Genomic DNA, 16,719 nt, shown 5'->3' on the forward strand with positions numbered 1-16,719 from the left:
TGAGGAGAAGATAAGTAGAACATTGCATGTTTACAGTGCAGCTGAGATCATTGGTTGGTAATTGGACTCTTTTTTAAAAAACTGAAAGCCAGCTATGATAGGCTTGACAATAAAGAACCAGTGCAGAAAAATCAAGACTAGAAACAAATAATTTAATATCTCATTCTTTAATTCTAGTAACTCATTAAAGCAAGAATTCTTACATTAGGCATACCAGACACTTCAATACTGTAAACCCTGATGAGTGCTGATGTTTAAAATTAATAACTTAAGGAGATCTCAGTGTTTCATTCCTCTCTGAATCTCTGTTTTACCCTTTTCGTATAGGCTTGGCCTAGAAAGAGGTGCAACAGCTAAAGAAGCATTGGATGTAATAGTTGCTCTGTTGGAAGAGCATGGGCAAGGTGGAAATTATTATGAAGATGGGAGTTCGTGCCATACTTTCCAAAGTGCGTTTTTGATTGTGGACAGAAATGAAGCCTGGATACTGGAGACTTCTGGAAAGTATTGGGCAGCTGAAAAAATCACAGGTTAGTTTAGCACTCACAGCAAATCTCTGTTATTATAAATACCTGTAAAGAGCTGTCATGGAAAAATTGGTCTTAGAGTCAGTAAGTTTAAATAAGTGACTAATTAATGCAATTTTAGACTTCTGTATTTGTGCTACTATGATTTTTTTTGTTACGTGTTGATTTGTGTTGGCTGACGTAACTTAGCATTTTCTGTGAAGATGGAGATTGTTGCCTTTATGCATAAACTATATAATAATCATCATTTTTGTATTTGACAGGTGTATTTTCCCAGATTTATTTCCCATTGGGAATATGTCAAGTGTTTTTTTGATGGAGTTAATGCCCAAATTATTACTTACAAATCTAAAATACTGTGAGAAAAGGATATGCATTGATAGTTTTGACAAAAAGGCTTTTTTGAGGTGATAAATTGAATGGGTTGCTGGTGGTGGTTCCTTTACTGAAATAGATATACTCCCTTCATATCCCTGTTTTTTAAATGATAGTGCAAAACAATACTTTTCTGCTCTTTAAACTTGTAAATGGTTTCTTTTTCTGTGTGTGTGAAGCCAGAGCTGCCAAACCAACTTCTAGAATTTACTAGCTTAGTGGTTGAATTTATTTAAAACTTTTCCAGCATATATGGGCTGCCTTAATGTAATATGATTGTTTCAGGCCTGTATTTAATTTATTCTCATCTTGGTTTTGAAGGAATTTTTATTTTCATAAGAGTAGAGCTTTTTAAATGTACTCATGTTTGAATGAAGGGAAAATTCAGAGTATTTATGAGGACTTTTGTCATCCATGACTTGAGCTATGACAGATCCACTCAAGTCTTTCCTTATTTCCCCCTGAAGGAAAGGTAGGAGATAGCAGATATGGGAAGGAGCAAAGAAGTAACACCAGGCTGTGCAATGTTGTGCAATGCCATCAAATAGGAATCAGTAACCTTAACAGAGGTGGTGTTTTCCCAAGTAAAGCTTGTATTTTAAGGATACCTACAAGTCTTCTGGCATGAGCAGATACCAAACCAAGACTGAAAATGCTGTCCTGATAAAACCCTAGTTCTGGAAAGCAGCTGACTCCTGAGGTTCCTGGGATTATGCAGTGACAGCCTGCCTTCTTCTCTTGACCTGCCTTACTGATATTTGAAGAACAGTGGGTTTTATTTAGCAGTTTTAGCTGCATCAGCAATACATAACCTTCATGTCCTTCTTCCCAGCAAATAAGCTGTTGCCTTCATCTGCTGCTTGCAGCTTTTTGAAATGGTTCTGCAGCTCTGTTCTGGTTTTTACCAGCACATTGCTCTTCAGGAGGTCCCTGTGAGCTGCAGATAAGTAGTTTCCCTCTCCCACAGCCTACCAGGAGGAAAGGCTGCTGGCCCTGTAAGAACTCTGTATTTCATACTTCAGGGGGCTCTTTTTTGCAACCATAAGTGTGCCTCTTAAGCTTTCAAATGAATGCACAAATGCTGCTAAAACAGGGAAAATGTGTCATTCTCCAGTATGAAGGCATATCTTTTCCTCAGAGTTGTTCTAATATTACTGCTGCAGGACTGTAAAGCTTATAGTGTTTATCAAGCAGCTCTCTGACAGTAATTTAAGGATAAACACTTCAAAATCCTTTCTATTACTGTTCTTTAGTCTGAGTGGAAAAATTTGATTGATAAATTTTATTTTTTTGTGGTGGATCAAACCCGTGAAATATTATTTTGCCTGAGTTAATAAATGTAGTATTTAAAGAGCTCCTAAAGAGTGGCTTTCCTAGCTGGACATGAACACAAATACTCTCATCACTCAAGTGAAGAAAAGTCCCTGAAAAGTGTACTGTTTGAAAGTGTGAATCAAAATAAGCTGTCAGTCACCCTAGTGTAAGTCAGAACTGGATGACAGGGACTTTTTTTGCAGAATGATGCACAGAACTTCCTGAAGTTGTTACCCATTATTTAAATTGCATGCATGAGGCATTACAAAAGCGAGATTACTTTTTTGGAAGGCAGTATTTAAAACTTCCACAACAACTGGTTTTGCTTCTGTTTAAGAAATGGTTTGTGCCAAATTCCAGAATCTGTGTTTATTTTAGTTTATAGTTTTATTTTATCAGCTCTTTCTCTGGCTTGCAATACATTTGCTTTATTCTCTCTGAGGGATATCTACAGCAACCACTGCCATGCTGTGGATATATGGTTGTAAGCACTGTGGTATTTTTGAGAAAAGGAACTTAAAAAACCCTTTAGTATTCTTTGGAGGCTGCTTACACTTCTTTTTACTTCATGCCATTTTAAAATTTAAGATTAATTTAAACCTATCTTGCAGCTTACAGTGAAATTGTTTCTCAACTGGGAAGGTTAAAGCAATTGTTAAGATTTTAAAAGCATTTTCCAAATTCTTAGGTTTGAAGGGCAAGGCAGGTTCATTAAGTGCAGCTCTGCTGAAATATATTTTGAAATCAAGTCCGATCTCAAGCCTTGTTGTGTCTGTGGAATATGCCACTGGAAAAAAGATTAGGCAGGTGCCTTTGGCATTTGGATACCACTGTTGCTTTGTGGTCAGAGCATGTGAGGTGTGGATTGGGAAAATGGCATTCTGACTAAATCTCGCTATTAATCACAAGTGTCAGTGTCTCAGCAGGGCACAGAGAATTGAGCTCTGCAGCCTGCAGTGATTGGTAATTCTGTGTATGTGTAATTATATAGTTACACAGTTATGCCAAATGTAAATCCTAACCAGTGGTTTAATTTGTTTCCTAATTGAAATGACATTTTCCTTCCAGCTTCTCCCAGAAAAACTGTATTAAGGCTCTCTTTTGATATGTGACTCTTTCTAGAGGGAGTGAAATGCATTTGCAATCAGCTTTCATTAACTACAAAAATTGATGCTGAGCATCCTGAACTAAGGAATTATGTCAAAAGTCAAGGCTGGTGGAACGGAGACTCAGACTTCAATTTTTCTGAAGTGTTCTCTCTTGCTGATGGCCATTTAGCCTGTTGTTCCGGCAGGGAGAGCCTAGAAAAGCAAGGTGGTAAGTGTTGAGCTATCTTTCTGTGGGCACAGTGGGTTTTTTAGTCACTGCTGCCTCCTTTTCAGGCATTCTGTTCAGAACTGCATGTGACTGAGAGCACCTCTACATGTGTAGGAACGAAGATCAGAACTAAAGACTGTCCCTAAACTTGCCACAATTTAGGATGAAGCCCTTAGTGTCACCCTCAAGGTTTCAAAACAGGATTTCAATTGCAAAGTAACTTCCTTCAGTGTTTTGATGTGCATGATGTGCCACTGCATTTGTGCTTTCCTGTAATTTTAGCAGCCCTACCTAACACTAAAATTATATTATTATTTTAAAAAAAAAATGGCCTCACATATTAAAGATTGAGCTGAGTGGAATCTGCATTTTGGGGAAAATGTAGATTTAACCTTTTGGGGAAAGTTTCAAGATCATAGTTAAAGGAAGAACAGCTGCAAACTGAAGTTCCTTTCTCATGGCTGAGCAGAATGAAGCTGCTGGAACAGACAATGTGCCTATTCCCCACAATCAAAGGAAGGGTTTATCTCCAGACTCAAATTTATTACTGACTTCAGTTCACTGCAGCTGGCCAGCATACCTCTGAAATGACCAGCCTGCAGCAGTGCATGGCTGACATATATCTGCTCTTTCATGCATGAAAAACAGCACAAATTATCATTTTCTAAAAGGCTGTTAACTACAGATGTGAGTTTACTAGAGTGTTGGCATTTTCACATGTTGGCAAATGTCTAGAGAGTATAGAGGTGAGATATTTGTTGCACTGCAGAGTTCTTGCTAAAGCTGTACAATTGCAGGGAGAGTGGTTTGTGTCTGAGGCAGATACAGTAACTCCAAGGGCCTATAGGTAAAAGATCCTAATAAACCTGGATTATAGCACTAAAAACCCTGAGGGCCCCTGCAGACAGATGGCTGTGGCTGAAAATCTTGCAGGCTGCTGAGTCATTCCGTGTCTCCTGGTGTGCTGAGGAACCTGTGCATGGAGGTTTGAGTCACTGCAGAGTCTGAGAAGGTACAGGGGCAGAAGCCTCACCTGCCAAAGGAGCAGTGGCAGAAAACATGGAGCGGCCATGGGGGCAAAGCTGTGAGTGACACAGGCAGGAAACACAGTGAGAACAGGGGATTCTTGTAGGTAGGGGTTTGGAGAAAAATCTTGGTGCCTAGGTCTGCTGCTGTAACATTCTGTGACTGCAAGATGATGTTTCAAAATTTTGACTGAGAGATAATTGAAAGTAAGAAGTGGAAGATCAGGGTGCTCTCATTCTGCCCTGCTTGGGTAGAGGAAAATGGATGTTTTATGTAAGTAATCTGTTCATAGTGACTGCTAAAGCAGTATTACAGCCTTCTTCCTGAAAAAGTACCTTTTTAATAACATTTCTCCCTACCTGGCAATTGTCATGCCTAATTAATGCTTCCTACCATTCTCATTTACTAGCTAGGCACGTTCTTTCTGAATGTTCATTATTTAAGTAGAAACTATTAACTGGGATTTGTGACATGCCCATGTCAAGTGTCAGTGGCCATTTTAGGCCAAAGCTTGTTCAGGCTAAAATCCTTACCTGGACTCCAAGCCATTGAACACTCAGGAATTTTTTCCCCCCCTCCATATAGGTGACGTTTCTGCACAAGCTATGATTGATGTCCTGCGTGACAAGGATAGTGGTGTCTGTGTGGACTCTGAATCTTTCCTTACTACAGCTAGCATAGTGTCTGTTCTGCCTCAGGACCCTAGTTTTCCCTGTATTCATTACTTCACTGGCACGCCAGACCCTTCAAGGTAAGCCACAGCACTGGGGTCCCTGGGGTGCAGAGCAGGTGATGGGTTGAAAGGTAGTAAACAAACCCTGCCACCCAAACTGGAACATACTTGAAGAGCATGTTCTAACCAGAAATGCAGTCAGTGCTCTGTGATGTGCAATCTGACAGTCCTGTGTTACCAAACTGCATCTTGCTGCAATTCCAAATGGACACCACTGGGCTGAAAGACTGGATCTGGAACTTTGCCTAAAGTCAGAGCTTCCAGGGGAAATGCAGTTTAGGGAGGACCCAGGAATTCCAGTGTAGTTGCTTTCCACTTGGAAAGTTGTTTAGATGATGAGGCTGGGGACTTCCCAAGTCAATTCCTTGAACAGGTGGGTGCAAAACGCAAAAAAATGAAGTGTCTTAACTATCAAAGAGGGTTTGTGTACTCTAGGCAGCTTCATATGACATCAAAATGTTAACACAGCAAAACATCTGCAAATTGCTGGTATCCCAAGCATGTTTTTTATTGGAGGGACAATTTCTAGTTGGTTTACATGGTGTCCTCTCTAGCTGAAAGTATCTGAGGAGATTAGGGAATTCATGGGCTGGATCATCAAAGAACTAATGAATTATCTTGTATTTTAAACAGAATCCACCTGGGATTCACAGAAATTAAACTAAACCACTTGCAGTTATTCAGGAGATCTGCCACTTGCATTGAGGTAAAGAGGTTATGGGGAGAAGAAGATGGTGCCCTTGAACAGCTGACAGTCATTCCTGTAAGAGGACTGGTAGTAATCATTAGGTTTTACTGAGGGCTGTGGAAGTCATCCATGCCAAAGGGACCTTCCACCCACCTTGAGTTATGTAACTCAGATTTTCAGGGTTAACTGTCAAGTTTAAACTTGCTTACCCAAACTTTTCTTTGACTTGATGCAAATCCTTTGTGATAAAAAGGAGCAAGGCTTCAAATTATTGTGTTGGGACTTCTGTCCTTTTGAACATGGAAAACCTAGCTTTTATTGAAAGCCTCGTCTAGAGACCTTTCTTGCTTTATTCTACACTGTAATGCATTTAAAAAGCTTTATTTAAATGCAGCTAGTGAGTCATGTAAATTCTTAGTCAGCAAGGCTTCGTGACAGTGATGGAAAGGGTAGCAGCACTGAACCTGCTGACTGTACACAGGCAGTGGTTATTAATTGTGTGTTGCAGAAGTCTTGCACTTTTGGCAGGTTCTTCACTGCAGAATGCAGGGTGCTTTATTGTTCCGTATCTAAAGAGAAGGAAGGCAGTTGTTCCATGCCAAAACCTACTTTCAGCTTCTCAGGAATGAAGATCCTACATTGATGGGGTTTTTTTGTCTGTCTCTCTCTGGAGTTTAGATCCAAACTCAGCGTTGAAGTTGTTTGAGAAGTGTCACAATATTGGTAGCCATGTCTTCCCCCAGCTCTTGAAGTAAAATTCTAAAATGCTGCTGTTTATATGCCAAATCCTCTGATATTGAGCAAGATACGTAATCTTCCCTGCTCCACACAAGTGTTTATTTATGATTTTAATAAAAATTAAACCTGGAAGGAGGAGGAGAGATGCCAGTGGGAACAGAGGAGAAAAACTGATGTGAGGCCGAATGTTGAGATTTGTTACAAAAAACTTGAAGAAGAAAATCAGTGCTACTCTTCTAAAGAAGTGGCAGAACTGGCATGAGGACACCAGAGAATCTTATAGGTAAAAAGGGGTAATAAGGTTTTACAATAATTGCCAAACCCAGTTCTTTTAAAGCACATAGATTTGTTTTGCTTGTGACCAGTACCAAGTCTCTAACCTTATCCATGCCTAGTGTAGACGAATTACCTGTGCTGCTCTGTATGTGTTGTTTTAAAATAGCCTGGTGAACATTTCAATAACATATATGAGATCTCTCTTATTACTGCAAGCAGTAATTCTCATTTCTTTCAGGTCCATATTTAAACCCTTTATTTTTGTCGATGATGTAAAATTAGTACCAAAAGTACAGTCTCCTTCTTTTGGCAATGATGATCCTGCTAAAAAGATACCTCGATTCCAGGAGAAACCTGATCGTAGGCATGAATTGTACAAGGCACATGAATGGGCCCGATCTCTCCTGGAGAATGATCAGGTAAGAGCTGTGGGACCTGGAATTAAAGAATTGAACTCAATGTAGATTCCTAACTCCATAATTTAGTTCACAGTCACTCACTGAAAAACATTCTCTGAATATTCTTAGAATCCTTGTAAGTTGAGCTTGAATAATGATGGCCTCTGAAGGACAAACTATTCTGCATAGTTTTTGTTATCCTGAGAGTGTTGCTCTGTTTCATGACTTTTACAAAATGCAAAGTCAAACTGGTAAGCTGATTATCTTGTTCAGGCCCCACTGTGGATATAGTCTTTTTAGTGATTAGAACACTGGATGCTAGTGCAACCTGGTATCAGAATTATGTGATAGGATGGCAGCAGGAGTGTTATAATTTAAATTATATGATGGATTAAGGACTACATAGCTTGGAAAGGTATTTTTCTTGAAGGAATAATTTGCACTTGACAGTTTTGCAAGTCTTGCATTTTGCAATTCAATGCATTTCTGTTAATTTTTAAGATTTAACTGACAATGCCATATGAGAAGAAACAACACTTTGCAGAGCCATGCAATACATACCTGAGGGCTGAAAACCTTCCATTGTAAAACTTAGTGTTGAAGATCTCTTATGCAAATAATTTTGGAATAAGTCAAGAAGGGGATTGTTCTGTATAGCTTTTCCAAATGGTTGGGATAAAACTTTTGGTGTCATTGGGCAGGTAGTTCAATAACTTCTCGACATTTGCAATTACAACTACAGCAGTAAACTGGGTACGTGGTTTTTGAGGTAGTGAAACAGAGGGAGAGACCACCAGGGCACACCAGTCAGGCTTTTATTGGTATTCAGGCAATTTGTGGAAGACCCTCACATGGTTGTGTTGAACTTCCACAGAGGACTTGCTTTCCTACCATTTCCCTCTGTGTGTATTTGCATGGGTCAGAGTCTTGCTGTGATCGTAACAACATTCAGACTTACCCATTATTGATTAAGGAAGCTATGATAAGCTTTGCTGGTACAAACGTTATTGAAATGAAGTTTGGGCTAGATTTTTGATTTCTTGGAATGGTGTAATTTAAAATATGTGGCCTCTGTGGCAATTTTGTTTTAATGTGCAGCTGGCTCTCATATCATTATGCAAGATGTTGATTTAGGGAACACCTAGAAGAGGCATCTTAGCATCTTGTGAACTCTTGCCTGTTAAAGTCCCCACAATGTGACACCAATAGTTGTGCCAGAAAAGGAAATGCAGTTTCTGTTCAGGCTTCATGCTATAAAACCTGCCCAACCAAGAGTCTAAACCTTGGATGAAGTGCTCTACTCTTTCTGGACAAAATGTTGAGGAAAATCCTGAAAAACTCAGAACCAGCACTGATTCTAAATGACTTTTTTTTCCCTGAAACTCAGTTTTGAAACCTGCAAGCAAAACAAACAGTGCTTCTCCATGGAAAAAAAAAAAAAAAAAGAGTTTAAATAACCTTTGGATTAAATGAAATGACAGCTTTTCCAGGAGTGAATTTTCTAGAAACACAAAGAGTAGTAAGTCAGAATGGCACACAAAACCTCCCTGGGACCTGGAGTCTTAATACTGTTACATGACGCATCATTTCACATCTGTTGACCATCTTGCAGGTGTTGATTTGAGGCATGCACATGCAAACACGACAATCCGTACAATTCTTAGGGCTTCTAGTCTTCTCATATAGTTCTGTTTGTGGGATTACAAGTTTAAGAACTTGCTTTATTATATGTACAAGCCTTATATAATTTTCCTCTATTCATCTTTCACCTTCTTCCTTCTTTGCTTTAAACATAGCGGCTCCTTTTTTGTTGTTTTTCTTAATGCACAAAGTGTCCAGGACTGTTCCTTTTAGCCTTTGGCCATCCAAAATAACTAATAACAGATATAGTTTGTAATTAAAAAGGCTTTTCCATTTTAAAAAATATTTGAAAATGTCTCTGTAACAGAAGAGAAACAGTAAAATGCTTTAATGAGCCTGTTTGCTGGTTAACTGAGTTTGGTTGTTTCATGCCTTTAGGATAAAGGCCAGAAACTGATGAGGATTATGTTAGACCTTGAAAAACAAGGTTTAGAAGCAATGGAAGATATCCTTTCTCGTACAGAGATTCTGGATCCAGCTGAAGTAGTGGATCTCTTCTATGACTGTGTTGACACAGAACTAAAGTTCTTCAAATAAAGTAAGCAAACAATTCTTTAGGTACTACTATACCAGTGAATGTGAAATGTTGGGTCCAATTCTGAACCTCCTCTTTCTCTTTTACACTAAGCTGAGGATGTTAAGAATTGGGTTCAAACCCACCTGTCTACTTGCTCAGGTTGTCTCCAAAATCCCTTTTCCCTATGTTGCATTGCAGGTGATTTTTTTCAATTGCACTCTTGCTTGGAATGGATTTTCAACAAATTTTATCTCATTTCAGCTACGGTGGCTATTGTTAGCCTTTTCACTGGAAGACTGCAATGTTCTTCAAGCCTTGAAAGAAAGTCTTCACACTTGTGATTTTGCAGGAAAAAACATTTCTAGAGGAAAAAATGTTACTTGCTAGCTGTATCCAGTTAACAAATTGCTTTCCTTTGTCCAATCTTGTGGTGTTCCTGTTTGTGTATGTATATAGTGAAAGGAGAAAGTCACTGACTGGTCCAATTACTGTGTGCATGCTGGCTAATTTAGTACAGAATGTTAAAACATGTATGTTGGGCAACCAATTAAAGTAAAGATTAACTTCATCAGGCTAATTGCCATACTGTCATTGAAAGCAATCTGGTTTTCCCTCTGTTGCTCAGGACTAGGCTTGCAGCAAAGCTGACTTGCATTTTTCTCTTCTTGCTAATTCATGCAGAGTTGAAATGGTAGAGTTGAAATGACAGTTTGAGACGGGCAGGAAGGTAAGTCCTGGTTCTTGACCTTGTTGTGCTGGCCTCATATGGCCGTATCTGGTTGCAGTAACTCAGCACCTGACATTATGCCTGTACAAATTATCAGAATTAAGTCCCCCAGGTTAAGTTCTGCCTTCGCCCTCAGCCAGCTTAGGGCAGCTTGTGTTTGTGGTGCACCTGGCTGCTGCTCCAGAACTGAGTACAGAAGTGCAGAGCCAGCCTGGATGCTGTAGACATCTACACATATTGGCTCTTAAGATGCAACTGGTAAGGTGTCAGATTTATACACAGGCTACAAATTTGGAATTTTTTTAAGGAATAGATACTGGACATTGATAAGTACCTGGATATTCTTCATCTTTCTGCCTTTGTACTGCTGAACAGTTTTAGTAATCTCTGTTGTGAGATACATGGCTGATGAATCCATTAAGGACCAGCAAGTTGCTGGTGGGTGTGGCAATCCAACTGGTTAGGCTTAGAAATGGCTGTCCTATGCTTCCTTATATTAAGTGCAGTGCTGCAGCATGCTTCCCTTCCTCCACAGTCTACAGGCAGACCTGCTTTTCATTGTATTTTCTTCTTGTGGAAGTGGGATAGGGCAAACACTGAGAATTAAACCAGTAAACACTGTGTCCAGTGAAGATGGTTGGTGGGTTTTTTTCATAGAGGAGATTGAAAGAAGACGTCCATGTCTTTAATAAGTGGAAGTTAACATGTGGAGTTAAAATCCTTCACTGTTTGGGAAAGTGGGTGGTGAAGAACCACAGGCTTCTGTATTGAGGAAGTAAAAGCTCCTTAGAAAGCAGTAACACCTCAAGTTGAAACTGTAAGAGTTGTGCATCAGGGAAATAGTCATTGCCATATTAGCACACTGCATTCTCAGGATTTTTTCAATGACATTGTTCCATTCAGACTCATTACTTTGGTATTGCCTTACATGACAAGTAGCAATTGGACAAGAAAACATGGAGCCTTTTCATTTACAGAAAACAAGCAAGAAGGTATTTTCTCTTATGGCCTACCTAATAATCTCCCATTCACAAAAAAATCCTCCCATGCTGTCTATCATAGGACCAATTCCTGTGTCTTAAGTATTTTAAAGTGTAGACAATGGGAGAAGAAAATATGCAAGTAAACCCTGAAATTTAGCTGCTCTGTATGGTAGCCAGAGGAGGGGCTGACTGCAAGAAGCACACCTGATTTCAGAGAATGTTGTGTGGGATGAAGCCCTCTGAAAGAGAAGTGTGCTTTTTCCAGATGCCCATAACTGAAATAAATGGATTTCCCATGAAATCACATCTCCTGATAGGACTAGCTGGGTATTTCTGAACACCCAGGGAACAGGGTTTGATTGCCCCAGACAGAGGACAAAAATTAGGATAAACCACTTCTCACAGCTATTTTGCACAACTTGGATCTCTAATCTTTGAGAGTTAGGAGGGAGGCAAGATGAAAGAAGTGGGTGTTCCTGTTAAAAACATCATATATCTTATTTGCCTGTTTCTTAAGAAAGAAGAAAGCAACACTTGCAATTATCTCATGGGCATTTATGTCCGTATTTGGAACTGCTTATATGACGGAATTAATAAATGGTTTTGAGCACAGTGATCCAGGTAGTAATTTTCTAATAGTATGTTGATTTTGCTTCAGTTGTGTAGTGCATTTAAAACAAAAACCAAAAAACATGGTTGGGTGCAGTCAGTATAAACCAGAGCAACTGCATAGTCTTAACATTTCCAGTGGTCTTGAGCAGAGCTGTGCCTCAGTGGAAGGACACAGTGGGACTTGTGGGAGCAGCTGCCCCAGGGTGAAAGCCAGTGTGATTCTCTGTATCTCCAGAACCTTCAATGGAACTTGAATGACAAATATATGGAAACAGCATTTCAGTAATGCTAGCAAATGCACACAGGATTTCTAGTTTCATCCCTGAAAGATGTTTATTTCTAAAATACCCAAAGCATAATAAAAAATGGAGTAAAATTTTCTTCTCCTTTATATATATCTGCTGGTAGGTAGTCTAGCATTAAGTAGTTTTAAAATCTTTAGGAAGGTACTTACTACAAAGCAGTACACAAATTTCAGAATAAATGAGAGCCAACAATATGCCACCTTTAATAGTACTATAACAAAATAGTTTTTAAAGCAGTATTCAACTTTTCCAGTTGTTTGAGCAGCAATGTAGATGTAGACCCCTGCTTGTTACTATATTCATGCATATTTATCAAGTAACTACAATAATGACAGTGACAGTATTGGTCAAAGCATCACCACTTTTTTTTTCATTTTTCTTTTCACATGATGTACAGCAAGGTACCATAATAGGCTAGAAAAAGACTAATGTTGCTTTCTTGGAGTCCTGTGGGTGAAGAGCTTCTTACCCCTACACCATCTCACACCATGAACATGCATGTGTGTGGGAATAGTTAGAGCATAACAGAGCTGCTGTAAGAACAAAGAGAAAAGCAGGGATGTAAAGATGCAGTTACCTGTCTTTTCTAAGTAGTTTTGTTCAAGGGCAACACCATGGGGAAAGATCATCTGTGATCTATAACATTATTACAGCTCTAACTGAGGGGAATTGATGGCAATTATATAAATTAATGCCATAACTGAAAGAGCCTAGCTGTTTGCACCAGACTCACCCTGGAATAGCAGTATTCTTTTTCAAGTTTGTGAATCATGGAATCATTTATATTGGAAAACAACTCCTGAGATCATTGAATCCAACCATTAACCCAGCACTGCCATGTCCGCCAGCAAACCATGTCCCTGAGTGCTGTATCTACAGGTCTTTTAAATACCTGCAGCTATTAAATGGTGACTTCACCACTTCCCTGAGGAGCCTGTTCCAATGCCTGACCACTCTTGGTGACAAATTTCTTCCAAATACTGAATCTAAACCTCCCCTGGCACAGCTTGAGGGCATTTCCTCTTGTCCTGTGCCTTGCTACTTGAGAGAAGTGACTGACCCCCCATTAGCACAGTATGCTTTTGGGTTATAGAGAGCGATGAGGTCCCCTCTGAACCCCAAGCCAGGATGTTGTTGGCCTTCTTGATCACGTGAGCACACACACACTGGCTCCTGTTCAGCCACTGTCAACCAGCACACCCAGGTCCTTTAGTGCCAGGTGGGTTTCCAGCCACTCTGCCCCCAGCCTGTAGTGCTGCCTTGGGGTGTTATAACCCAGGTCTAGAAACCCAGAAAAGCTGTAAGAAGGGGAATCAAAGGGTGGTTGGGATTGAAAGGGATGGCTACAGGTCACAGAATCACAGAATGAACTAGGCTGGAAAAGACCTTTGAGATTGTCAAGTCCAACTTAGGATCTAACACCTCCTCATCAACTAAACCATGGCCCTCAGTGCCATGTCCAGTCTTTTTTTAAACACATCCAGCGGCGTGACTCCACCACCTCCCTGATGATTCCATTGCCCAATTACTCTTTTCAGTGAAGAATTTTTTCCTGATGTCTAACCTAAACTTCCCTTGGTGCAGCTTAAGACTGTGTGCTTTTGTTCTATCAGTCATTGCCTGGGAGAAGAGACTGACCCCCACCTGGCTACAAAAACCTTTCAGGTAGTTGTAGAGTGATAAAGTCTCCCCTGATCCTCCTTTTTTCCAGGCTAAACAACCCCAGCTCCCTCAGCTGTTCTTCATAGGGCTTGTGTTCCAGGCCCTTCACCAGCCTTGTTGCCCTCCTCTGGATGTGTTTGAGCATCTCAACATCCTTCCTGAACTGAAGGGTCCAGAACTGGACACAGCACTCGAGGTGCGGCCTCACCAGTGCCAAGTACAGGGGAATAATGACTTCCCTGGTCCTGCTGGCCACACTATTGCTGATACAGGCCAGGATGCCACTGGCCTTCTTGGCCACCAGGGCACACTGCTGGCTCATGTTCAGTTGGCTGTTGACCAGAACCCCCAGGTCCCTTTCTGCCTGGCCACTGTCTAGCCAGTCTGTCCCCAGCCTGTAGCGCTGCAGGGGTTGTTGTGGCCAAAGTGCAGGACTCAACACTTGGAGTTGTTAAATGTCATGTTGCTGGACCTGGCCCATCAATCCAGCCTGTCCAGGTCCCTCTGCAGAGCTCTCTTGCCCTCCAGCAGATCAACACATGCTCCCAGCTTGGTGTCATGTGCAAATTTACTGATGGTGGACTCAATCCCCTCATCCAGATCATCAGTGAAGATATTAAACAGGACTGGCCCCAGCAGTGATCCCTGGGGGACACCACTAGTGGCTGGCTGCCAACTGGATGCAGCACTGTTCACCACCACTCTGGGCCCAGCCATCCAGCCAGTTCTTAACCCAGCAAAGAGTGTACCTGTCCAAGCCATGGCTGCCAGCTTTTCCAGGAGTCATCTGGTCCAATACCCCTGGCCAAGCAGGGTCACCTAGCGCCAGTTGTCCAGGACCAAGTCCAGATGGCTTTTGAATATCTTTAAGGAGTGACTCTACCAGGTCCCTGGGCAACCTGTGCCAAGGCTCAGTCACCCCCACAGTCAAAAAGTGTTTTCTGATGTTCCAACAGAGCCTCCTGTGTTGCAGTTGCTGCCCATTTCCTCTGGTCCTGTCACTGGACATCACTGAAAAGAGTCTGGCTCCATCTTTATACCCCTCTTCAAATATTTATATACATTGAAGAGATCCCCTCTGAGCCTTCTCTTCTCCAGCTGGAACAGTCCCAGCTCTCTCAGCCTTTCCTCATAGGAGAGATGCTCCAGTCCCTTCATCACCTTTGGGGCTCTTTGTAGGACTCTCTTCAGCATGGCCGTGTCTTCCTTGCACTGGGGAGCCCCGAATTTGGACACAGCACATGTGGCCACACACAGGTGTGGCCTCACTAGTGCTGAGCAGAGGAGAAGAATCACCTCCCGTGACCTGGCACCACTTCTCCCAATGCAGTGAACTGCACAGGAGTAAGGGTAATTCTTGCTAGAAATAGACATCTTGGGACCAGATCTGAACATCTGTGATCCAGAGACCTTACCCAAGGTCTGAATATTAAAAGCAGAAGTTCAAGTCTTGTCTGCTGCTAGGTTGTTACTTTTCCCAACCAACTCTATTTGAGACAAAAACCACTTTGGGGACTGAGTGTTCCACATGGTGTGTTTTGGACAATGAATCCTCTCTGCTGGCAAATAGTAGTAGCTCTAGTTGCCTGTTTAAAATGTAGGTTTTGGATCACTCATCCAAAGGCCTTGTAATTGCTGGGTAAAGGCAAACTATCAGAGAAATAGTAAATATCCACTCTGCAGGCAGGAAAAGACAGGACACATGTCCTTACATACACTCATCACAGCATGTGTATTCACATGCACCATTTCTTTTGCTTGCTTACAATAGAGCAACTTCCTTTTCCTCCACTTTGGAAGGGTTCTGTCATCTTTGTCAAGTCCATGACCACCCTACCCAGCTGGGCTTCTTCAGACACTACCCTATAAGGATCTGTAATCATTAGGAGGTAGGCTCAATAGCAGCCACAGCTCCTTGGCGTCTCCTCTTCACGCTTCATGAGAAAGGGATTGTGGGCCCATCTCTTCATGAAAGTGACATCCTGCTGTATGCTGAGGACAGGCACAATGGAAGAAGTGAAGAAACGTAACAACAGACTAAAGACAGCATATTAGTTTGACAGTTCATTGAAAAAAATGTCTGAATAATAACTGTAGAATTTCCAAAAATTATGATGGAAGGGGAAAAAAGAATTACAGGCACGTAGCACAAAACATTCTGAGGTAACATTGTCAGAATGATAAGAATGAGAATTGTTTCAACACTACAAGAATTTAGATTTTATGCTGCTTTGCTTAAAAAATATTCACCTATATACAGTAATTTAAAAGCCTGCACTAACGTTCCTGTAGTATGTAGGCCAGTTCAAAAGGTGTCATTGATACTGTTTTTCCAGTTTATAGAAATGTTAACATTGCAGTACTTGCGACTCAAGTACAGTCTATCACTGCAATGGGTACCCCCTTCTGTTTTCTATATTATTTTGATCTTCTTTTTTAATACTAGTCCAGAGAGCATCAGAAGACTCTTCTCATCTCACATGTGTTCTTAATGGAGGATTTTTAGAGGGATCTGTAAATAGATAGGTATGAAAAGTCATGCAAAGTACCTTAGCATGGAAACAAAACAAAACATAACAAAAGGTTATTAAAAGTTGGAGATCTAATAATACAGAAGACCGTGTTTTACAAAAAGCAGAATATGGGCATGAGATCTTTTGGCACCTTCAACTACCCATTTTCAAAGCTGGATAGGTCAACTGCTCTTACAACAGTGACCTGATTCTAAGTTTCTCAGTTAAGAAGGGAGGAAAAAAAAAATAAAGCAAGGTTCAGCCATTTATCACTTTCCTGACAAAATTCAGGTACTAAGTCACTTTGTTATTCAGGTGTGTAAAACACCATGCATAGGATTTAAATCAAAATACATGATGGAATACA

The 16,719-nt window shown here is 40.8% G+C and overlaps 2 protein-coding genes across 2 annotated transcripts in view; one reads left to right on the forward strand and one right to left on the reverse strand.

Annotated features, from left to right (window-relative positions):
* Positions 1 to 11,876, forward strand: part of SCRN1 (secernin 1) — a 39,279-nt gene extending 27,403 nt beyond the window's left edge. The window contains exons 4-9 of the mRNA XM_039549519.1: positions 328 to 530; positions 3,339 to 3,533; positions 5,145 to 5,310; positions 7,233 to 7,413; positions 9,412 to 9,571; positions 9,812 to 11,876. Of these exons, the coding sequence (XP_039405453.1) occupies positions 328 to 530; positions 3,339 to 3,533; positions 5,145 to 5,310; positions 7,233 to 7,413; positions 9,412 to 9,570 (904 nt within the window). The 3' untranslated portion in view covers position 9,571; positions 9,812 to 11,876. The remainder of the gene's footprint in view (positions 1 to 327; positions 531 to 3,338; positions 3,534 to 5,144; positions 5,311 to 7,232; positions 7,414 to 9,411; positions 9,572 to 9,811) is intronic.
* Positions 11,877 to 15,877: 4,001 nt separating this feature from the next.
* The window catches only part of WIPF3 (WAS/WASL interacting protein family member 3), a 33,980-nt gene continuing 33,138 nt past the window's right edge, over positions 15,878 to 16,719 (reverse strand). Inside the window, 1 exon segment of the mRNA XM_039549472.1 lies at positions 15,878 to 16,351. Coding sequence (XP_039405406.1) covers positions 16,311 to 16,351 — 41 coding nt within the window. The 3' untranslated portion in view covers positions 15,878 to 16,310.

The sequence above is a fragment of the Corvus cornix genome, chromosome 2 (genome assembly GCF_000738735.6).
Source record: "Corvus cornix cornix isolate S_Up_H32 chromosome 2, ASM73873v5, whole genome shotgun sequence".
In the NCBI taxonomy this organism is placed as follows: Eukaryota; Metazoa; Chordata; class Aves; order Passeriformes; family Corvidae; genus Corvus; species Corvus cornix.